The 25,556-nt window shown below is 38.5% G+C and overlaps 2 protein-coding genes across 2 annotated transcripts; one reads left to right on the top strand and one right to left on the bottom strand.

Moving 5' to 3' along the window:
- The first annotated feature begins 3,743 nt into the window (after positions 1-3,743).
- rps10 (ribosomal protein S10) lies at positions 3,744-7,250 on the top strand. The gene is made up of 6 exons (XM_056270446.1): positions 3,744-3,858; positions 4,702-4,851; positions 6,271-6,445; positions 6,834-6,911; positions 7,011-7,066; positions 7,169-7,250. Exons 2-6 carry the CDS (start codon positions 4,702-4,704, stop codon positions 7,211-7,213), a joined length of 504 nt encoding a protein of 167 aa, XP_056126421.1. The 5' UTR covers positions 3,744-3,858; the 3' UTR covers positions 7,214-7,250.
- Positions 7,251-11,070: 3,820 nt separating this feature from the next.
- Positions 11,071-24,596, bottom strand: nudt3b (nudix (nucleoside diphosphate linked moiety X)-type motif 3b). The gene is made up of 5 exons (XM_056270445.1): positions 24,304-24,596; positions 23,052-23,162; positions 14,998-15,042; positions 14,798-14,882; positions 11,071-11,372 (listed from the first exon to the last, which is right to left on the bottom strand). Exons 1-5 carry the CDS (start codon positions 24,400-24,402, stop codon positions 11,176-11,178), a joined length of 537 nt encoding a protein of 178 aa, XP_056126420.1. The 5' UTR covers positions 24,403-24,596; the 3' UTR covers positions 11,071-11,175.
- Between the last annotated feature and the right edge of the window lie 960 nt (positions 24,597-25,556).

Below are 25,556 nucleotides of genomic sequence, written 5' to 3'. Positions count from 1 at the left end.
CTCGGCGAATTCGTTTCAGCGAGTTCATAGGGTCTCTCATTTTACGTGATGTCCTTTTACGTGGTGTTTTTGAGTAATTAAATAAATGTTACGATGCATAATTTGGATACGTCATTTATATGGTGTGCCTCAGTCTACCATATGAAGCAGATATGAAGTGATTTACAAACGCATTGCGAAACAGTTAAACTGAATAAAAAAGAATCGGTTCGACAGAACGATTCGTTCGCGAATCGAACATCACAAAAACACAAAGGTATCGGATGAACAGCCAGTGTTGTGCTGCGGGTGTATCAGATGGGGGATGGTCAGTCAAGAGACCCACGTTACATATTAATGAGCACCATACTAAGATCAACGGATAGGTGACCAATGCAACAATACATATTTTGTTTATATATTAGGCCTATATGAATTATTCCACATTCTTGTGAAACACATAACTGATTATGGTTCAATTAAACTCTATAGCCATTAACCAAAAAGTCCCAAAACAACTGGTACTATTATGGTATTTGGGATGTTTTAACAACAACAAAAAAGTACTGTGGCAGTACCATGGTACAGTTGTGTCACTGATAGCCTATATGTACAGTGGTATTCATTTACATGGTATATTAGGGTTTATTTTTGCCACCTATTGGTGACACATTGCTAATGCATTTACTCTGGCTTCAATGTGTTGTTGGGGGCAGCGGTGTCATACTGCAGTAAAACAAAATATTTGACGATGTCATAATATTTAACACAATATTCATGAGCTGCTTTGTATTTTTGACATGCACTCTTTAAAAAAGTTGATTTCAAACCTGTACGAGCACCTCTTGTACAGTAAATGTGCACTAACTGGCAAATCTGCTCCTAAATGTAATATTACATGAAAGAAATTTGCCTGCAAACACAGGTGGTCCGTGCATGAAAGCAGATGGAGGTGTTGCAATGTTAACTTCTCTATTTGTTGGCACAGGTACAACAATCAAAGCTCCTGTAAGGTTCATTCCCAAAAGTCCACAAACCTCCGGCACTAAACACATCACAGCCTCGCAACACAGATGGAAAAACAGGAAAACGCTGTTCGCTGCCAGAGAAATGTGCTGAGCACTGAAATATTAACCAATACATTTATTAACCAATACATTTATTAACCAATTCATTTATAACGCATCCAGTCAAGATGAGTTTTGTTTTAGCAATTGGATGGAGCCATTGCAATTGAAATGTCCCCTAATAAATCCAATGCCACATCCGAAGCTGAAACTTCATGAAACTTTTCTAAAGAGTTTAAATTTAACTGTCTCAAAATCAGTATTTGATCTCTCTCATAGACGTATACTTTCAAAGGTCAACCTATAACACCTTGTACCAGAGCAAGTACCTCTAGAATCAGCTTGAGAAAACTTTTAGAAATAGTCAGTACCATAATAACAAGCAAATGAATCAATTAAGTGCCATTATTGAGAACGAGGTCAAAGGTCGCTTGCCATACACAACTACCAGACTCTACCTTCATTGTTAAATTGCATGCTTACTTCTCATGTATGAAGGATGTGGATGCCCTCTATGTTACTACAGCGATCTTGAGGTATAAAGAGTAAAGGAAAAGAGTAATATCCTTTAGCATTCAACTGACTGTACTTGATGTCACAACAGGACAGTATTTATGGTCAAAACAGGCGATGCCTGGTCACTGTTTTACATGCATACAATGAATAAGGACTGACCGAGGACATCCAATGTATTTCTTATACAAATACCATATGTATATATATATATATATATATATATATAGTGTATGTATACTCTAAAAAAGTAATTATATACTATAATTACATATTATATAATTATGCTATACTAATTATATATTCACCAGTGTAATTAGATAATTACTCTTTCTAAAAATAATTGAATTACTTATTACTAATTACTTTCTAAATCCCAATGACCAGTTAACCAATACAAGGATAGACATGAAACAGCTCTTTTGATTCTTTGAAATAAACAATATACAATTAAGTGCATAAATTATTCTTGAACTGAGCAAACTGTGTAAAGCGAGAAGTATGTATATATATATACAGTATATATATATATATATATATATATATATATATACACTGTAAAAAAAATCTGTAGAAATTACAGTATTACTGGCAGCTGCTTGCCAGTAACTTACTGTAGTTTTAAATTGATGTTATTTACTGGCAACAGTTTGTTCAAAGTTAAATCAACATTAAACATTAACAAGTCTTTATCTTTACAGAATAAAACTAAAATAACAGCCTCATGCAAAGCATTCTGGGAACCAAAATCTGAAGGGAAAAAAAAAACAGAAAAAGGTTGATGAAGATTTCTGGTTCCCAGAATGCTTTGCATTAGATTGTTATTTTATAATTTTATTCTGTAAAGACAAAGACTTGTTAATGTTTAATGTTCATTTAACTTTGAACAAACTGTTGCCAGTAAATGTACATCAATCTAAATCTACAGTAAGTTACTGGCAAACAGCTGCATAACTACAGCAATTTTTTTTACAGTGTACACATAGGCTACTTATCTCTTTATACCCACATTGATCAGTTCATTTGGTCATATATAAGCTATACTGTATATCTGCAACCCCAAATCAAGAAAAATTTAGACACTTTGTCAAATGTAATAAAATCAAGAATCTGTGATTTGTTAATTCTCTTCCAACTTTATTTAACTGGCAAAAGTACAAAGAAAATATTTCCAGTGTTTTCACTGAACAACTTAATTGTATTTTGTAAATATAAACAATTTTTGATGGCTGCTGCAACACACTCCAAAAAATTGGGCAGGAGGCAAAATAAAAGTGTAAAGCTCAGAATATCCAAGTTAAACTCTTTTGAAAGAGTCCACAATGAGCAGGTGAGAGGGTAATAGGTGAGGGGATCGAGACTGGGTGTAAAGGAGCATCTCTCTCTCTGCAAGCAAAGATAGGTCATTGCTCACCACTTTGTTAATTACATGAAAAGGAGAATCAGACAACGACGGCCATGGACTGTGGAGCAGCTGTCTTTATCAGGTGAGATTGGGGGGAAAGTCCACTTGCAAAACTGTAACAAATAGTATCCTCAATTCCCAAACTATTAAAAAGTGTAATTAAAAGGAAAGGTGATGTGACACATGGTAAACTCCCAACTTTTCAAAATTTGATTATATTTACAAAATACAATTAAGTTGTTCAGTGAAAACATTGGAAATATCTTCTTTGTAGAATTAAAAAATATCACAAATTCCTGATTTTATTGCATCTTTCAAAATGTCCCAATTTATATGTAGGCTAGGCTACTGTAGCTACATAGGCCTACAGTGTATATGCCTACACACACACACACACACACACACGACCACACAGGTGAACGTGACTTCGCCAAGTACCACATGTTCCTGGATCAACATCTTTGTTGATCCTGGATCAACTTTCCAATCAACCAATCAGATTTGAGGGACAAGTTTACAGTTTATGTCAAGTTTAGGCTTAGAACCAGAGTGAAGTAGGCCTACTTCAACATCAGTGTTATTCACCTTTCATTACCCTCTGATTTTAGGGAAAAGTTATGGGTAGGGTTAGGTTTAGGGGTAGGGATTAGGTAAGGACTACATTTTGGGACAGGAATGTTGATCCAGGACCATGTCTTAGCCTACTTGGCAAAATCACGGTGACCCACACACACACATTTGTCTATTTTATACGATTTGTCGAGTTAATGCGATCTCCAGTCCACTAGCGGGAGCTTCGCGCTTCTCATGTGACTGCATAAAGCGCGGCGAAACAATACAGGAAGAACAGCTGATGACGTTCTTTCCGGCTCCGGTCTCTCAGCAAGAGTAAAGGTAGGCCGAAACAAGGGCCGAAAATCCGTTCAAAATCTTCATCATCTTATTATTTAATGTGTCGTTTCAAGCGAATTCGCTTTCAATAAACCCCCTATAATGAATATATCTTAGTCTTGAGGAAATATGCGGTGGGGAAATGCTATATTTAAGTCAGGATAATGTCCCTGTCTTGTATGCTACAGCGCGAGAGTGTTTCACGGCTGGTGTGAAGTCAATACAGTAACATGAGATGAGAAAATATCATTGAATAAAAGATTTATTGGAGGTGTTTAAGAAAATAAGTCATTTAAATGCCAAAACCTTCTTGAAAACTGAATGTGAATACGTCAAGGCGTTTCTCATAAGAGTCGCGCAGAATGTTATCTCTGATAAAAATTACCACACTATTGCCATGTTTTTCTCTTTTAGCCATGGTACTAACATGTACATATATACTTGAATATGGTAGTGGTTTGATACCATGGTATTACCATCACTACTACAGCAGTACGCACTTGTGTGGCTCTTCGTTGATTTAGTGTTGTAATTGATGGTAAAAGCAGGGTGTTTTGAACAAATACCATGGTTCTGTTTGACATTTATATTGTGTAAATGATACTGTCAGATATACCATTCAATTGTATATACCAGATATAGATATACCAAAGAATACAATGGTGTTTATGGCCAATCTAGGGTCTCAAATGTTGGCTCTTTACAGTTGCTCTAAAGGTGTGTGTTAACATACTGATAAAATATACTTTGAAGGCAATACAAGGCACATAAAACCGTCTGCCAAATGCATTAAAATGTAAATATCATAATATATGAAAGATCATGATTGTGTTTTTCTTTCTGCAGATGTTGATGCCCAAGAAGAACCGTATTGCTATCTATGAGCTCCTCTTTAAAGAGGGCGTCATGGTGGCCAAAAAAGATGTGCATCTCCCAAAACATCCAGAGCTCGCCGACAAGAACGTACCCAACCTTCACGTGATGAAGGCTATGCAGGTGAGGGCTTCTGACCATCATTCTTAACCTGGTTATGCTTAATGATCATGTAAATGCGTTTACCCCTTTTTCTTTATCGGAGTTAGGTTGGTCATAAACGGCTTAAGCATAAACTGATATGTACAGTTACATTTTTGCCCGTTACACCGGTTTCGCCCAGCTTGTAAACTTATTGAATTGCGCATGTATGATATGTGACTGAAACGCGTCCTTACTGTACGTTCACACCGCCACCGACTTGAGCGGCAAAGAAGCTCTGGCCGCCCTGTCAAGGACGCTTGTCAAAAAGTACGGGGAAGCTTGTTGACGCTTTGAACGCTCTGACGTTGCAGGGAGAATAGAAGTGTCACAACATAAAATGTAATAAACAGAAAAAAAACAAGCAATACATTGAAGAAACCTTTTATAATGACAGCATTTTTATAACCGTTTTGGTCACATTTGGTCGGGGAAAAAAGAATAGTTAGCTATTATTATTTGCGGTCAAATCGGTGTCACCGTGAGCAAATGAATTGCATGCCCGCTTTAAAACGAGCGTTCGTAAATATTTCAAATAAAAGTTGCGCTCATGCGGTCCCTATAAGCAAACAACGTCATGTCATAAATGTTAGGAAACCCAGCATTGGCGATTATTAGCTTCTCTTCCATTTTCTCGGAACTAATGTTTTGGTAGGAACGAAAGTTTACATCGTATGTTTCTCCGGAATCAGCCAGCGCGAAGGACGTCTATTTTCCGATTGGTTGCTGGCGCTTTGCCGCTGAACCGCATCACAGCTCATTACCATAAAGTTGAGCTGCTTTCAACTTTATGATTGACGCTCAAAACGCGACGCCGATGGATTTGACGCTCCTTGCAGCTGAGAAAAGCCAGCTTCCATTGAAAATGAATGACTTCCGGCCGCTTTGGAAGCTCAAGTCGGCGGCGGTGTGAACGTACAGTTACTGTGTATTTTGAGCGCATCCAGACAGAGCGAGCATTTTGCAGCAGGGGAGGAGGAAATATATCGCAAAATCAGACTCTTGTCTTATATAAGTGAGTCTGAAAGTAAGTGCTCTCGTCTCGTGCATCTGTAATGAGAGGATAATAGATGAGCTGTACGTTTCCCTCTGACATGTAGCAATGCTCTTAACTTCTAATGCTTTATTTAACATCACTACTGACTTAAATACTCTGAGTCAAATACGCAAATTATTAAGTCTTGACGTCACTATCGGGAAATAACCTGATTTATTAATAAAGCCTTGTAAACGCACTTTACTTCCGTTGTTGGTTTATTGGTTTTCATGTAAACCTGGACAACAGGTTATTTCAATAAGCTGATTTGAGTTATCAGCGTGCTTGTGTGGATGTAAACATCCTCATTAATAATCCAATCAATGACACTGTGAATGTATATTGAAATGCCTCTGCCTTCCCAGTCTCTGAAGTCATGTGGGTACGTGAAAGAGCAGTTTGCTTGGCGCCACTTCTACTGGTACCTGACCAATGAGGGCATCCAGTACCTGCGGGACTTCCTCCACCTGCCCCCGGAGATCGTGCCCGCCACCCTCCGCCGCCAGACCCGCCCAGAGACCGCCAGACCCCGTCCCAAGGGTAAGAGTGCCATCTTCCTCACATAAAAGCACTTCAAATTGAACCCTTCATGATGTGTTTTCAATGCAATTTTTGTAGAATTTCAACATCTGTTCCATTCATAGTGAACATTTTCAGGACCAAAAAATTTAGTTCATATAACTAATAAAACAATAATAATAATCAGTACTACTAGAAAACTGATTTGACTTGAATATAGTGCATTGACTACTTGATGTGAAGTGCATCTAAAAAGTTCTTCAAAAATTGTCCTAAAACAAGAACGGGTATTGTTCAAAATTCATGTATAACTTTGAAAGGTTTTGATCCACTTCAAATGTTGACTAGTGTATTTGTAGCGTGGCCTATACGTGGTTGTGTGCTTAATCAAACATGCTGTGTTTTTCAGGTCTTGAGGGAGAGAGACCGGCTCGTCTGGCCCGTGGTGAGGGAGACAGAGATGCTTACAGACGGTCTGCAGCTCCACGTACGTACACGATACACACTGACTGTTGACATCAGCATATTCTTTAGCTGGGGCCTCGGCGTGCAGCATTGTGTTAAACTAAAACCTTTTGTCTTACAGCCGGTGCTGATAAGAAAGCTGAGGCTGGTGCAGGTGCAGCCACAGAATTCCAGTTTGTAAGTACTACTGTTTAAATACTATTTATAATGTAATTTCAGTGCATGACTCTGGAAGTTGTGACGCTCACTTTGTGCATGTGCTTCCTTTTGTTTTTTCAGAGAGGTGGTTTTGGCCGTGGCCGAGGAGGACAGCAGCCACAGTGATTTTCCACATTATCTGTACAATAAAGTTTCAAAAGTACTTTTGTGTCAGACTTGTTCATATATTGGTTGCTGGTACTTGTGCATTCAATGCAATGTATCTGATGGTTTAAATTTCTTACCAGCTTCCTGTGTTTTGGGCCCATTTTCCAGGAAAGAACCTGTCAACGCACTTGTGTATTTATTTATATATACACTACCGTTCAAAAGTTGGGGGTCGGTACGATTTTAAATACTTTTAAAAGAATTCTCTTCTGCTAACCATGGCTGCGCTTATTTGATTAAAAATACAACAAAAATCAGTTATAGTATTAAATATTATTCCAGTGTAAATCAGCTGTTTTCTTTGTGAATATATAGTAACGTGTAATTTATTCCTGTGATCAAAGCTGAATTTTCAGCATCACCAGTGTCAAATGATCCTTCACAAATCAGTATAATATGAGGATTTGATGCTCAAGAAACATTTATTATTATTATCAATGTTGAAACGGTTGTTGGTCTGTCAGTTGTACAGTTTTTTTTTTTAGGATTCTTTGATGAATAGGAAGTTCAAAAGAACAGCATTTGTTTGAAATAGAATCTTTTGTAACATTAAAAATTTATTTACGGTCCTTGATAAATAAAAGTATTGATTTCTTTCCTCCAAAAAATAAAAATAAAATTCTCACTGACCCCAAACTTGAACGGTAGTGTATATATATTAGTTTTATATATATGCACACAGTTGTATACAGGGGTGTGTATATACATTCTGATCATTTATATGTTATGCATCATGTATATCTATGTGCAGAGTTGTACACGTGAATGTGTATATATATATATATTCTAATTATACAGTAGTCAACATTTGAAGTGGATCAAATCCTTTCATCAAAGTTATACATGAATTTTAAACAATACCCATTTTTGTCTTAGGACAACTTTTTTGACCCACTTCAAATGTTGAATATTCTGCACCACATGTAATATTGCCACTTGACCTTTCAAAACTTTCAATTTAATGTTCAGTGCAGCATGCTAAATCATTACAAATGTGACTTTTGAGGGGACAAACTCACTGAAACATTGAGGTGAAATACTGGTGTTTATTAGTTGGCACATTTATATTACATTCTCATACTGGTTGATTTCACAATCCCAAAACGAAAAAGCAAAATATTCCAGTGAAGGGTACAGCTGTGGAACTAAAAACAGTCACAGCTTCTCTTGGAGCGTTGGGAGATTTCAGTCGTAATTACAACATCCCAATTACCAATTACTTCACGTATACCAGGGCGAACTCTTTGCGTGGCCAAATAAAATGCAATCTACCAACGCTTACATTCAGAGTCACGAGCAGGGCAAATTTAAGGTGCTTTCCGTGAGATTTTCGTCAAGGATATGGGTATTTCAGATGGTTGGTTTTACACTTGAAATGCAGTAAAGATCTCACATCCTTGTGTAGTATGAGAGTGCTCAGAGAAGGGCAGTCACAGCACTGTTGTTGGCTACATAAAGGTGGTTTGAACCATGTCAATGCTGCCACGTCCACTTAATAGTTGTTCTTTTATATGCTGTTGTGCCATTGAAAATGAGGGGTACATTAGTATGGCCGTCATCACATGTATCAATCAAAAAAACAATCCAGATTAAGTATTACATGCTACACTAAAAGTGAAAGAGAAAGACTTGACATCAGCTGCAAAACTGATGACATTAGTGTTGATGGATATTAATCAATCAAAGGCATGTAAACGTAAATCACTGAGAAAAAGGTGTTCATTCACTTGTTAAATCTTGGGTTCATTACTCACTTTGCAGTCAGACTAACATTACAAAGATGAAATCTTGAATCAGAAATGTACTTTATCAGGAACTTACATCATAAATGCACTTAAAACTCCTAAAGGAGCAAAACGATGCAGTTCAGACTCGAGGAAATAAAACTCCCAACCTAACTTGTACCATATCTATACATCGCAATGACAAGCACTCGAATTTGACGTTTTGCCTTTTAAGATCTGTACAGGAGCAATAAAAAGACATCAAAACATCTCTCTAACTACAGTGGCTCAAGATTCACAGTATTTTGCCAACCGCTGCTTTCCAAGCACTTTACAGAGCGGCTTCACGTATCTGACATTTCAAAAGAAGAGAAGATGTTGAAACGTTTTTACATACTAAAACATCTGTTCTCTCAATGTCAAGCGGTTGATGAGTTGTGGATGTGGTCACTTCTAAAAGAGGTTAAAACAACCAGAAACCTCAAAAGGCCAGAAAACAGACCAAGTCACCATAATATTAATGGCCAAATCTTCTAATGGAAAATGAAACAATTTCAGGGGGTCTACTGAAGATCGAGATACTCCAAAACATGATGTGAAATATGTCCTGTACGTATATGCTGCTAGTGCAGACTAGAGATAGTTCTGTACATGCACATCGCATTAAACTAAAAAATAATAAACTATATAAACATCTTCATTCCAATAGCTCTTTAGGTGTCATTTGAGAGCCGTTGCGGTATTAACAAAATAGCTAAAATGAACACAAAACCATTTTACTTCCTTAATGTGATGCATTTCAGAGCCACTTTTTTCCCCTTGGAATAACATGAACTGAAATGAATCATGCTCAATAATTCATGAAGCACATTAAAAAAGTAAAAAGAATCTATTTTGATTTCATGTGGTTCATAAAGATTTTGGAAATTGCCAGGTAACGTTACAATAAAAAATAAAAAAACTTCCCCCCAAAAAAGATTGCATTAGAAATTGAAATTGTGTGTAGTGGGAGGATTTCATTGCCCAATTTATCTACTGGTGCACTTCTTAAATTCAACATGGTATGCACAACCCATTTTACTTCCATATGGTAAGGCAAATAAATAAATCTGTGATTGGAGTAATTGGACCATGAAAAGTGTGTTTCATACCAGAATGGGTTTGCAGTCGAATTGTGCCGGCACAATATGGTGCCCTGATGAAACCAGCCAAGAGTATTAAAAAGTAAATCGAGTCAATTTTGTTTCCATGCTCACTTTAAAAAGTGCTACAGCAGCACAACGACAACCTGCCAAATCATACCATTATATCACAGTTTGCTTAAAGGGGAAGTGTTTCGTTTCTGCATCAATAGCGGCACCAAACAGAATTGCAAAAATAAAGTCTGAACAATTCAGTTGCAATTAATTGGTGCTGCTAACGGCACAAAACCACACACTTTACACACAGGATTCATCAGCTGGTTGGAAAAAAAGTTCTAAATTAAAAAAAAAGTGCGCATGTAGAATTACTCTCCAGTCTAATCAGGTACTAGAATAAATTAAATGTGTTTTTTTGGAGGCCCATAAGTTATTTACAAGATGGCAAGACAAAAAAAAAAAGGTTAAGTTAAGAGCAACAATTTAACACGAAGTACAGGTTAAACATTCATCGCATCACACAAACTCATAAGACAAATAAATACCAGTGTTCATGCAAAACTATCAAGTTCACACAGTTCCACCATTCAGACGACTAAACGCTTCCCCTCGCAACCGCGATAATAGAACTAACGAAAAGCTTGTTCACACACACACATACGCACGCAGAGGAAATCCAATGTGTAAAAATACTGAAAGCCACATGCTCACGCACCATGTGTATATTTTTACATCACAACAGTAAAAAGTAGTTCTTGCATTCGTTTAATCGCACACTCGGGCCGCACGGAGGGCGCTAAAGGGACGTGGGTTTCATGCAACAGTCCGCATGAAAGGAGAACTAAACAGGGAAAAGCAAAAGTGTTACATTTACAAAACATCCTTTCGCATATTCAACCAACACCTGATGCCTTTGCCACCTTCTTGGCGCTCAAAAAGCCTTGGCAAACCATTGTTTTTTGTGTCTTTTAAAGAAAAAGAATCCAAATAAAAACAGAATAATGAAATTAAGAGCAAGAGTGGTGGAAGCATCCGGAGTGTCTGTGTTTTGCATTAGTTATCTGATATCGGAGACGGAGCTCTGATTAATGCTGTAGGTGGGCGACGTGTCTTCTCCTATCGTGGCCACCAGGGGCGTCCCGTTACTGTTCAGACAGCCTTCCCGTAGAGCCGTGAAGTAAGTGGCCTGTACTGGTTTGTGACACTGCAATACTTCCATGGCATCGTCAATTTTGAACCATTCCCTTTTTCTCCCTGTCAAAACAAAAACGACAAGCAGTTGTTATGAGCCAAACGGGTCGATTGCGATGCAACTGTGTGTGCGGCAATCACAAACTTTGGATTTCAGGACCTTTTAATGTTTTACACACTTGTAAATCTCACACTAGCCGCGTTTCCACTGCCGGGCCAGGGCTAACCGCGAGCCGAGCCGAGCCGAGCCAGTGGCCTCGGGCCTCAAGCACGGGCTTGCGTTTCCACTGCCGGGCCAGTAGCCCCGCAGCGCTGCCCTAAACCCCGCCCCTAACACGCCTTTCGGGATCAAACGTCACACAACCCAACCCATTTCAGCGGGTATTATGAATTTATTTATTTTTTAAGTTAGGAAGATAGCATGTATATTTAGGCTCAATCCCAATTCACCCCTTGGCCCTACCCCTTGTTTTCGAGTGTACCCCTTGGCCCTTAAAACAGAGTTACAAGGCCCAAGGGGTTGAAATATTCCCCTACGAAATGGAACAACCCTTCATGAACCCGATACGTCATCAGTCGTCGGCGTCTCGGCGATGGCTCTGCCGTTACGGAGTTTTTACAGGATTTCTTCATGACAACGACTGACAATCAGCGCAGCTGCTCTTAACTTTGAGGAAACATGATGCTTATAACGTTCCTTCCTCGAAATGTATGTCTTTTCTGTTTCGGAAAGCTAATTTATTATACAATTTCTTAATTTAAATGACTATATCATTATTATAAGAGTAAATAAAGTGCACGGTGGTGTCATCTGGCGCTAAATTTAGGGTGCTTTCACACCTGGATCGATTTGTTTTGTTCCGGAACAGATCCGAAACAGAATACTTTGTTCCGAATCAATTTAATACGTCACTCTGTTCACACCACACTGTTGTAAAGCGGTCCAAATCGCACACCCTTCCAGGGCTTTCCTTACGCCTTTTCATCACTACCTTATGTGTTCAGCTCGCGCATTCCATTGTGGGACATCGCCATGACAACAGTAGCCTAACACAAAATGAATCGCGGGTTGACTTGGTGCTACGAAGAGGTGAAATGCCTCATAGATATTTGGTCGGAAGAACACATCTCCCGGATATTGGACACTACACACAAGAACACCGAAGTGTGCAAGAAGATCAGCTATAAAATGAAAGAGAGGGGTTATGAGCGGTCCGTCGAGCAGTGCCGCGCAAAGGCGAAAAAACTCCGACAGCAGTACATAAAGGTACGAGACCACCTTGCTTATTGATTTGTTCCGGTTCGTGGGTCGGTTGTGTTCTCACTACAAACGAACCGCTCCAGGGTTTGTATGGAATCGAGCCGAGACCACCTCTTCTAGGCGGTCTCGGCTCGGTTGTTTTGTTCCGATTCAGAGTGCGATTGTTGTGTTCACATATGACCAAACGAACCGGGCCAAAAGGGAAACGCCCCTTTGTTTCGGAACAACGTCTCCAATCGATCCAGGTGTGAAAGCACCCTTAAATGTTTAACCGTTTGCGAAGCCATCTCGCCGGTGATGCGCGATGCATTCTGCGAACTTTCTCGAAGCCCTCCGTTTGGAGTGTGCCTCTGAAAAATCTCCGTTTCGAGGGCTATGTAGCCCTACCCCTCGATCTCAACAAGAATCGGGACACCCTACCCCTTGACGTGAACGCGCAAAACGGAGGGGTAGGGCCAAGGGGTGAATTGGGATTGAGCCTAACTCACCGGCCGTGGCCGCAGCCTGCAATAGTGTCCAGATTGTCTCGCGAGTCGCCACTAACAGAGGGACGGTGACCCCCATCAAGTCCAACCATGGAATTTGGAAAGTTCCTTCTCTGAGCTCCGCTTTGTCCATTGTGCGTTTGAATCGCCTTGTACAATACTGCGCCCGCAACTTTTTTTTTTTCCTGAACTTGAAGCGTTGCTCGCTGAATGATTAGCTTAGAAAGTTCAGCATCGATGTTAGGGCTGCACGATTTGGGGAAAATGTCATATTGCGATTATTGAGGTCAATATTGCGATAGCGATATAATAAACAAATGGTTTCATGAGTCAACTTGCTGCTTGGTTCTAAAGCAAAATGCACACACAGATTAGTGATAATTCTGAAATGTGTATTTCTCAACTTAAACTAGCAACAACAACTAAATGATTGATAACACCTATAATGATCAATAAGCCATTGATGTCTGGATAAAAATTTATTTAATTTTAATTTAAGTGAACTTCAAACAATCCTCACATAAACCCATAATAAATGTCATATTTACCTGTGCTCTTCCAGTCTAACGGGTAGGACATATACAGAAATTGAATAAAGTTATCAAACAGTCTGCGCTGCATAAATGATAAATTATAATGACTAAAATCCTATTTAAAGCTACACAAGTTCTTTGGTCAAGAGCAGCGAGTGTTTTTCTCTGTTCCCTTTGTTCTTTGATTAACTTTACTGACAGAGAGCATTATTGGATGCGGGCCCTTTAAGAGTTGCTGACAGAGACGCGGATCTCACACGCGCCTTATTCTCTCACAACTCTTTATGACCATCATAAGACTGCTCTTATGTTATGAAGACACTCGACAAATTATATTTTGGCATAATTGTGTGTGTTACAGTTCGCTCACTTCAAGCGGAAAGAGAACTGTATTCTGGCGCGCGGTCTGTACTTGCGCATGATACTGGCGCGCGTCCGTCTTTCAGTCAGGACAGTCACAGGCAGCGCGCTCTCTTTCGATGGTTTAAAGCATTCGCATGAATAAGAGCGGGATCATGTAACACTAGCCAAAGGATGACAAAAAATAACAGATGCTGCGTTAACAGCCCAAATTTGTTTATTTCATGTAAAATCGCAGTATTTTGCGTCATATAATCGCATAGGCTTGACATCGCGATTACGATTGCGATATGATTAATCGTGCAGCACTAATCGATGTATTTTATAACGTCTTTGTTTCTTCACACGCCGTCAAATTGACGTTGTACCCTTTCTTCTGCCCAAATGCTCAGAAGAGCTTTGGTATCTTCGACAGACCAGTACAGGCGATTCTCCATTTCGAGCAGCGATTATTTTGCGCGATATAACAAAGTGAAATGTGCATCTTGCTTCAGATCTTAACGTTCCATAACACCAATAAACTCCGCCTTTTACCTTGAGCACGCCTCTAGCCCGAGCTGGCCCGCTTTGGCCCAAGGTATTCGACGGGCCAGAAATCCTGGCCGTTGGCCCCGAGTAAGCCCCGGAAGTGACAGTGGAAACGCGGCTAATGATATTATTTAGAATTGGGTATTATTCTGATGAGATCTACATCATGTAAACGTTGCGTAAACATTGCCACGTGTCTGTGTTAATCTGATTTATGTGTCATGTGCGCAATTTATTCATTATATACACTGAATTTTGTATACATACAGTATATACAAAAAATTGTGGATGCTGGATAGTGGATTATTCGGAAGTACTTACCAATGTTTACTGAATCCTCCCAATCTTCCAGAACTTCGGTTACAATGAGAACGTACACATACGTTCTGTGTTTCCTATCTCGATTCTGAGTATAAAACAAAAAGTTAAAATAGTTAAGACAAGCAGCACAACATTTGAAATGCTTACCAATAATCAGCTTTTATAGAAAACCATGCTTTTCTCATAATAGTTGTACTTACCTCAAATATTCCTACTAGTCTTCCTAAAGTGCCCTTGACACCAGCCTATAAAACAATGAATGGATGAAACTGAAACATTGCGGGTTTGTTTTGTCGTTATAATGAGGTCAGGTCCTGTGTGGGATTTGATAGCTGATATGTTTTCGGAGACAGAGTTTGTTTTGATCTAGTGAGCAGGAACATGAAGGCAGTGACAGTCTACACCCGTCCGGAGTGATAGCGATCCATCATGACGCTCTTTAGGCCAAATGTCATGTACACAACATGGCGGTTGACCTCAACTTGAGTAGTTGATTGTCGTTAAACATGGTCTAAATTTAGTCCTGATTATACAGCGGTGGTCCAAAAGTAGAAGACCACTAGTGAAAATGCTATTGCTTTTTGCATTTTTCTTTCAAATTTAATACACACTACCGTTCATTTTTTTTTTTTAGAGAAGTCTCTTATGTTCACCAAATCTGCACTAATTTGATTTAAAAAAATATATATATTATTACAATTTAAAATAACTGTTTTCTATTTGAATATAACTTAAAATGTAATTTATTCCTGTGATCAAATCTGAATTTTCAGCATCATTACTCCAGTCTTCAGTGTCACATGATCCTTCAGAAATCATTCTAATATGCTGATTTGCTGCTCAAGAAACATTTATTATTATTATCAATGTTGAAAACAACCATATTTTTTTTTAAAACAGTCATTTTTTTCAGGATACTTTCAAAAGAACAGCATCCTATAAATCTTTTGTGACATTATAAATGTCTTTACTGTCACTTTTGATCATCCTTTCTAAATAATAAGTATGAATTTTTCTCTCTCAAAAATAAACAAATCTTATTGACCCCAAATTGACCCTTCTGAAAGATAGTGTATTGTTTTATTATAACCAATGATATAATCAGGAGAACAATGTGAGGTTTGTCTCTTTTGCTTGACACTCAGGAAACCTGAAACTCGTAATTTGAGTGAATCTTAAGCTTCAACGTAAGCAAGAACATCTGACCGTCTGTGCAAAGTCACATGACCAATAACACTAATTTACTTGCATTTGATTAGTCACCTAGAAAGGGAGAATCTGAAATATTCTATTCTAATTTAACATTCTAACATTTCATTTTTCATGTGGTCACAGACGTCAGGACAATCCCCCAGAATGCAGTTGGCTTTGTGTCATGGTACGTTTATAGTCCACGGTCACTCTTGGCTACTGTCTGGCAGTCGAGGTGTGAAGAGCAGCTCTTAATCTGAGTGTAATGCCCTTTAAAACTGTAAGGCGATCGTCCCGGCAGAATGAGCAGCATGTTCACCGTCTGTCAGATGGCAGATCTCAGCTGATGGAACATTATCACTTCTCTTAATGAGAAACCCCATAGGTTAAATGTCAGGAGAGCAAAAACCTAGAGTTTCCATGTTTGCACAATGGATCAAGTCAAAAATATACGCCAGAGCATCCGAGTTAATACAGTTATTGTTAGTAATGATAGACTAAGGCTATGTTCAGACTGCAGGCAAATCAGATTTTTTCTCAAATCAGATCTTTTCTATGGGATGATTATAGTATCAAAATGATTAACACGTGCAAGCACACTTATCAATGAACTTGATACATGTTGCAGAAATGTTTTATCCATGCCTTTCAACTTGCGTGTGCAAAATTCAAAATTGAATGAATGTGAAGCAATTTGTACAAATAGAGACATTTTTGTGAATACAAATGTTTTCCTTTGTATTAGTGTATCATAATTTGCACATGCAACACAGAAGACGTGCATGTGTGGATCAGGTGACGCGCGTGCATTCTACACAAGTTTATGAGCCGTTTCCGCTCTACATCCTAAACTCCTCCCGTCGATGCAACCCACTTCCGTTCTGGCGGTCTGGGTTTGTTTTGCTAGCTAGCTTCGACAAAGCGCTGATATCGCAGTGACATAACAATTACAACATGAAGAAAGGTGGTTCGGGAACGATGTGTGTGATAGTTGGTTGTAAACACTCGAGAAAGCACCTGAACGAGTGGTTAGATAGAGAGTTCTACGACCGCAAACCAGCTACGAAGAGGTCCATGCGCTCCATTGTTTACACACAAACACACTCACACAGTATCGCGCCCGCGCCTCTCTCTCACACACAGTTCGATCGCCTAATTATTATCATCATGGCTCACACACACACACACACACACACACACTTTGCACTCTAGCTAAGAAGCCTATGATATAGTTCGGATCGTCAGGAGGACATTCACTGACAGCGCGTTCTCTTTTGTCTTGTCGCGCATGAGTGGTTAAAGCATTTGCGTGAATAAGAGAATGGTCATAACCCTAGCAAAAGGATGACAGAAAGAACAGATGTTGCGTTTGCATTAAATATTTTAACACGTTAAAGCTGGACAAAAATGAATCGGGAAAATATTTTTCTCACGGCCGCACGCCGGAGATCCGGCACGGTGGCGAAAAGTGATTGCATTATTTATTGCAATAAGTAGAGGCTTCAATCGTTTTGTTGTAAGTAGAATAGGCTACTGCATTTTAAGGGGTTAGTTTCGACATTTAAAGGTATTTTAACCGGTAAAATGGTTGGTTGGTACACAGCAGGTAAAACAATGCAGAGTCATAAGGATAATTGCAAAAGAGATCATGTCTTTATTTATAGCTCAGCAGTAAGTCATGTTATAGGTTACAGTCCGTTTTCCAAATACAAACACGTATTCCATCCGCAACAACATGCTTCTTTTATTTCCTATAATCATGTAAATGTCTTCCCTGATTAAGCTATAAACTGCAAACACTTATTTAGCCACAATTGTTGTTATTATGTTAAAAGAAACATTAAAGTAACACACAGATACATTTGCTATTACCACGGACATAAACTGATAGTTATTTGCACGTTATGTCTGTTTTATCTAGCTGTGTATGACATGACACAACCGACTTTGTTGCTGTGCAGATATTGATATGCCTCGACGGCTTTCAGATTGTCCAATTGCTTTTCCATCTATTGCCATGGATTGCACGAAGTAGGAGCAAATCTCGCTGTACGTTATGCTGGGCCACGTCGTCATGTTAGTGTTCTGCACTGAATTCGGGTGGGGGATAGTAACGCCATCTCCAGTCGTGGAACCGTCGCTGTGTACACCGGCAGACGCTGTGTGCAAACCTCTTCCGGCGGAAATGAAGTGCATTTAAGTAGAGTTATGGCGGCGCCCATGATTTGGCGCGTAAACTTGTGTATTTGATTCATTTAGATTTTGAGACTTTCATTTCGCGGGTTTCGCCTTGCACGATCCACACACAGCTGTCTGAGAAAAGCTGCTACCACTAGATGGCAGTATTCTGCTAAAACAGACAACGGCCGCATAAAGCCTTGTTTATACTCGACGCGTCCGCAAGAGCGCGAGTCTCCGCTGACTGCGCGCGCACCTCTCCAAACGGACGAGGCGTTTATACTTGACGCGCTCGCCGTTGTGCTATTCTGTGAAACGACAGGGGGCGACTCGGAGTAATTCTCTTCTAAACCACCAGGAATCAGCAGTGAAGAAGTAGTTTGCCGTTTATTAGTAGTTTATTAATTGCTGATTCATATAAAAATAGTATTAAATGCAGTAGGTTTATTGTACTTTCACTGCATGTAAACTAAACAACTGAAGCCTTATTGAAGAGTGTTTAAACCTTAATTTCATCAGCAGGGCTTACTTCTGCTATTGTAGGCTTATTTTCTAAATGTAAGCAGTTACTTTAGACAAGTGCAAACTGGGTGCTTAATGCAAATGTGTTCCTATTCACAAAATGAAAGGCTTTTATGGTCGCCCATCAATGCAAATGTCTCTGTATATAGAAGGACCATAAACATGCTGATACAGACGTACCAGTTCGGCCAGATTCGGCTCGAAGTCGTTCATCTTCGGATGCGGCGCCGCGCGCGATGTTATAAAAAGTGCCGTGCACACCGCCAGGCGAAATGGGGTCTTGCGCACCCAACGCGCACGACCGCCCACACCGCAATGACGTCATTTTTGCCGCGCGCACCTTCGCGCTCTTGCGGACGCGTCGAGTATAAACAAGGCTTAATCAAGCGTTCTTCCGCATTTAAGACGCTTAGTGAGAGTGATATTGAAGCACCAAATTTAGTACACAATAATATAGGCCTACCCTATTAATAAAGCATACTTTATAGAGGCAAACATTACGTCAGATTATGAACAACACCCATAGAAAACCATTATAAAACGCTTAACGTGCAATCGCGCGTTGCATGTTCAGTAAGGTGTATTGGCTACTGAGTTTAAATATCACCGTCTTACTGCATTGACGTTAAGCTTTTTCTTTATAATATGCTCTATGGGAGGAAAACTATATAGCCTACAGACAAGAGACTACATGAACGCAATGTGCGCGTTTCAAGTTAATAACATTTCCTTCCCGAGCCTGTTAAAAAGAAAAAGCTTAACATGAAATAAAAATTCTGCAGTTGCGTTTAACTTTGCATGTGAATGGGAGAGCAACCGGTCCGAGAGCGCAGTGAAGTAAGTTTTAGGTTTGATATTCGCCTCATTTTATAAAGGGACCATCTGCAAACTCCACTCACAGTCAAAAAAATATAAACGTCCAGTCATTCATTCAAATGAACATATTTCCAAGGTTATATTATAACCTTCTATTGCTATATATTATAATTTCCAAGGTTATATTATAACCTTGGAAGTCTAGTGGGCAGACTGACTTAGCCTACTGTTACTGTACTATGTCCAGCCAATATCTCGATTGAACAGTAGCCTACAATTTTTTAATTTACTGTAAATGTTTTTTCTATTCATGTTCCAAAGGTTGTAGTACGTTCCTAGTGACAAGTCAGGTGAAATTTTACATTATTCACTTGTAGTAAGTCACCAAAAACCCGTTTGGTTAATTACAGTAATTTTTTTATAAAATAATAATTGTTTACTAAATAGGCTACATGAAGGGAGTTATTGGGGCAATTTCACCTGTAGTAAGCCAGTAGTCACTGAACATACTACAACCATTTTGAACATGAAAAAACCCTTTTGGTGAATTACAGTATTTTTCTGCAGAATACAGGCTACATGAAGGGAAGTATTGTCCAAATTTTACTTGTAAGTCAGTCTTACAGAAACCTTCTACGAGCTTTGGAATTTGAAAATGTCTGTTATTAAATTTAAAAAGTAATTTGAATTAAAACAAATTATACGTTTTAACCACTGATCTATATAGAATGACATTATAGATCAGTGGTTTTAACGCAGTTAGTGGAATTGGCAGACGTTCCCTTGTGCATCATGAGCTGTGGTTAGCGCGTCAAAGCATTCTCGTGTAGAAATATGCAGCTACTGGCCCGCTACGCCAGTTGATTTTCAATTAATATTTCATGTCGATATACAATGGTTGCATATTGTTAAAACTCATCGTGCTATAGTAAGACTAAGGGTCAAGGGAAAACAAATGTACTGCGAAAATCGTCTTTAATATTTAAAAACAGACATTTTCAAATTCCTGCTTGTATACTATGTACACAATGTGTAGTCAGATAAAAATAAGCATATAATATGAACGCAACTGCGAAATTTCACCTTTTTTTTAACAGGAAGGAAAATTGTATTAACTTGAAACGCCGTGCGTTGCGTTCATGTAGTCTCTTGTCTGTAGGCTATATAGTTTTCCTCCCATAGAGCATATTATAAAGAAAAAGCTTAACGTCAATGCAGTAAGACGGTGATATTTAAACTCAGTAGCCAATACACCTTACTGAACATGCAACGCGCGATTGCACGTTAAGCGTTTTATAATGGTTTTCTATGGGTGTTGTTCATAATCTGACGTAATGTTTGCCTCTATAAAGTATGCTTTATTAATAGGGTAGGCCTATATTATTGTGTACTAAATTTGGTGCTTCAATATCACTCTCATTAAGCGTCTTAAATGCGGAAGAACGCTTGATCATGCGGCCGTTGTCTGTTTTAGCAGAATACTGCCATCTAGTGGTAGCAGCTTTTCTCAGACAGCTGTGTGTGGATCGTGCAAGGCGAAACCCGCGAAATGAAAGTCTCAAAATCTAAATGAATCAAATAGGATCGACTCAATGAAACGAGTCAATGAATGCACGCGCGTCACCTGATCCACACATGCACGTCTTCTGTGTTGCATGTGCAAATTATGATACACTAATACAAAGGAAAACATTTGTATTCACAAAAATGTCTCTATTTGTACAAATTGCTTCACATTCATTCAATTTTGAATTTTGCACACACAAGTTGAAAGGCATGGATAAAACATTTCTGCAACATGTATCAAGTTCATTGATAAGTGTGCTTGCACGTGTTAATCATTTTGATACTAAAATCATCCCATACTTTTCAGGCACTATTAATTGCAAGTGATCAAATAAGATTTGTGTGGCCAGACATAACCAATCAATCTGCATGGGTAATGACGTAGATGTACACACTTATGTGACGAGGCTTTCAAAACGGATGTAGGGAAAATGGAGGTGCATTAATCATCTCGCAATCGCGTTAAGAGTGACACAAATGATAGTTTGAAATCCAATTTGAGCAGCCAGAGCGTCCAGACTGAGACACATCTGTAAAAACCTGATTGGAATAGCATTTCAAAACACCGAAAAGCATTTGAAAAAATCCGATTTCATGTGTTTTTTTCAGAAACCCATCTGGATCGAATCTGAATGTGCAAAACCTCAGATTTTTGCTGGCAGTCTGAACATAGCCTAATAACATCGCTGAGGATTTTAATTATCTGGTATTTGGCCATATTCAAATTATCAGGCCTATTGGTCACTCCACCGAGATTTAGAGCTAAAATTTTGTGTATGTTTTATGCACATTAGCCAAACCTATGAAGCACTAGCACTGTAAAATCATGACAAATTAACGAGATCTCCTACAAACAATGTATGAAACTTTAACAACCTATTTCCTATATAGTTCACCATAAAATTTAAATTCCGTCATTAATGACTCACCCTCATGTCATTTCAAACCTCTAAGACTTTCGTTCATCTTCGGAACACAGATGAAGAACTTTTTAATGTCCCTCCATTGACAGCTACACAACTGACACTTTGAGTTTGACGCTTCAAAAAGTTCATAAAGAGATCGTAAAACTAATCCATATGAATTGAACGGTTTAGTCCAAACCAGCTTGACGCAGGAGAACAAACCTCATTGGCTCTTACAGAAGCTCAAACGTGATGCGTAACACGAGAATGAACTTCATTGGTTCTTACAGAAGCTCAAACGTGATGCGTAACATGAGAATGAACCTCATTGGTTCTTACAGAAGCTCAAACGTGATGCGTAACATGAGAATGAACCTCATTGGTTCTTACAGAAGCTCAAACGTGATGCGTAACACGAGAATGAACCTCATTGGTTCTTACAGAAGCTCAAACGTGATGTGTAACCCGAGAATGAACCTCATTGGTTCTTACAGAAGCTCAAACGTGATGTGTAACACGAGAATGAACCTCATTGGTTCTTACAGAAGCTCAAACGTGATGCGTAACACGAGAATGAACCTCATTGGTTCTTACAGAAGCTCAAACGTGATGTGTAACACGAGAATGAACCTCATTGGTTCTCACACGTCAAGCAAACAAGCTTGAGCTTCTGTTTACCACAACTGATGTGAGTTGATCAATGTTTATATGTGAATAAAAGCATAAATTAAATCTGTTCATCATATAAAGTGATCGAGTCTCTTGAGAAATTTTGGACTAAACCGCTCAATTCATATGGATTAGTTTTACGATCTCTTACTGAACTTTTTGAAGTGTCAAAGTGGTAGTTGTGTAGCTGTCAATGGAGGGACAGAAATCTCTCAGATTTCATTAAAAATATCTTAATTTGTGATCCGAAGATGAATGAAAGTCTTAGAGGTTTGGAACGACATGAGGGTGAGTAATTAATGACAGAATTTTCATTTTTGGGTGAACTATAACTTGCTGACCAAGATAAATAATGAAAGTGATGCATAATAATCCTAGAGAAGTACGTGAATCAATCAAAGTCAAACCTCTTCACAGACTTCTCGGGCAGCGGCGACGTTGGGCTCTTCCTCGGGCTCCATTCCTCCTCCAGGTACGATCCATTTGTCTGGGTGTCTGCTGCTGCTCACCAATAACACCTGTGTGACACATTACAAGACTTCAGTCTATCAGACCGGCTGAACAATATACCGGACAATTAATAATATAGATCATTGTGAAATAATCACCATTGGCTAGAGCTCATTAACAGAAGCTATGCTTCCCCTTGTGTCAGTATAAAATCTCCTGGCATTTTAACACATTTTTAAGTAAATATGTCATACAATAGGAGTAATTTCAGCAATTTGGTGAGGGTCTCATTGGTAAAGACGTGTGTAGAATGATCCTAAATGTGAATGTAGGCTACAACAGTTTGCCAAAAATGTTCCTATGAACAATTTATATAAATGTCTGACATAAGAACACATTCACCCCAATTTTTGCCCTTTTAAATCCTGCTTTGTTTTGATGTAAGATGAAATCCATGGAATTGGGGATCAAATTAGATTGCATGCGAGGTCCCTTGTTTTCTGTCAATAAACAGTATAGTAAAATGTTTTTCGTCACAACAGGAAATTCTCATTTTACCAATTTTAACTATGCTTTAAAACAATGGATAAAGTGATTTGGTTTATAAACTGCTGTAGTGGCACTCATGGTATTAGATGATACATATACTTACAAAAATGACCATGGTAACTTACTATGTTGGATAAGTGCCATGGTATTCTTGGGAGTACTGTAAATATATAAAAACCATTGGGAGTGCCATATTCATGAGACATATATGAAATATCAGTACCAAACCACTTTTACCATCGGATATACTTTGTTGTTAGTGGTGTTCAAGGAAAAATAATAGTATTTTCATGTTTTTTGGACACGGTTACCATAGTATGACCATCACTGTACCATGGTAACGTTACCACCACAGTACTTTACGGCAAGAAAGTCTTTCAAATATTATGACATATCTCAACTGAGATCCAATCAAATGAATGTCAATGAATCAATCAAGCTGTCACCGAGTCGCGCGCTTCGTTGATTATTGCTACTTTGCTAGTCGAGTCGTTTAACGCTAGGCCAACTCCGCTAACTAACGTTAGTCCACGCTAACCGCTGATAGCACGCCGCTAAAGCGTTTGATATTAACCAGCTGACGCGTTGAGAGACGCACGCATCGCGCGCTCTCCCTCCCGGCGGCCCGTTCGTTTCACCGGCACCGGTACCGGTACTCACCTCCTGCTCGTCCTCGCTCCTGAAGCACAGGCAGGCGGCCCGCTTCTTGTAACCGTCTCCATCATAGGTGCGCGTTTGGTTCGACTTAAGCTTCATCATCTCGGGCTGGGCGTTGTGACTGAGATCGGAACCTGATCCTGCCGCGCGGATAGAGAGGTAAAGTCCGCGAACTGGAAACCCCGCGTGAATCACTGGAAATAGACTCTTCTACGCTTCATTTTTCCAAAGCCGAGCGCATCTCGGAGACAGACGCCATTATCGAAACCGCTACGGAATGTGCGCATCCTGCACGGCGCATACGGATAACAGCCGCGTTCTTGTGTTTAGAGAATAAGGCCTGCGGGTGTGAAATTGCGCTTAGTAATCTGTTCATTGTACACGTTAATATTATTGTTATTAATTATAAATCGTTTTATTATTTTTTAATAATTTATTATGGTTACAGTAACATTAACAATAGGTGATATAATATTATTAATTTGATATAAACAGTATTTAATTAAAAAATACAATATTTTTTCAGAATATACAGTATTCCGTTTATTTTTATTATTGTTATTGTTACTTTAAACAATTATTTAATGTAAAATTGTTATAATATTATTAATTTGATTGAATAAATTCAATCAAATCAATGAATAAATCAGTATTAAAAAAAACCCGTAACTTTGTCGTACTGTAGTGTAGCCTACAAAAAACGTGTCACTCTTCGTCCAATCATTACATACAACTGTGTATAACATCCATCACCATTACAATCTTAAAGAATCATCGTAACCAATATGTATACAACTAAACAACATTAACCAAGAAGACAAATTATGAAATATACAGATCTATCAAATATCTCTACAATTGCTCAAAAATCTCTATAAAAATAGGCATATCTCCAAAAATATAATCATACCTCTGCACTTTTAGTTTAAATTGAAGTGAATATAAAACATCATAAACAATTATAAAATCTAAATCCATCTAATAGCTTTAATAATAAAAACCCTATAAGATATATCCCAAAATATATCCATTTTAGTATTTAAATTGAAGTGGAAACATATTTCTTAAAATTATTATACCAGCATAGCAACATAACTCCTTCCAGGCTACTCTGATATTATATGTTTTGTGCTAATAATATTTGAAACATGTTTAATATATAATAATAAATATATTATAACAGTACATTTTTTTATTGTAAAATATGTAAATGCATAAACAATTTGAAAAAGTATTTTTTATTAATTTCAACACAC

Source organism: Rhinichthys klamathensis, unplaced genomic scaffold (genome assembly GCF_029890125.1).
Source record: "Rhinichthys klamathensis goyatoka isolate OS25496 unplaced genomic scaffold, OSU_Roscu_1.1 h1tg000303l_1, whole genome shotgun sequence".
NCBI classification, from domain to species: domain Eukaryota; kingdom Metazoa; phylum Chordata; class Actinopteri; order Cypriniformes; family Leuciscidae; genus Rhinichthys; species Rhinichthys klamathensis.
The sequence above is the reverse complement of the archived record's forward strand: the minus strand, read 5'-3'. Positions and strand labels throughout refer to the sequence as shown.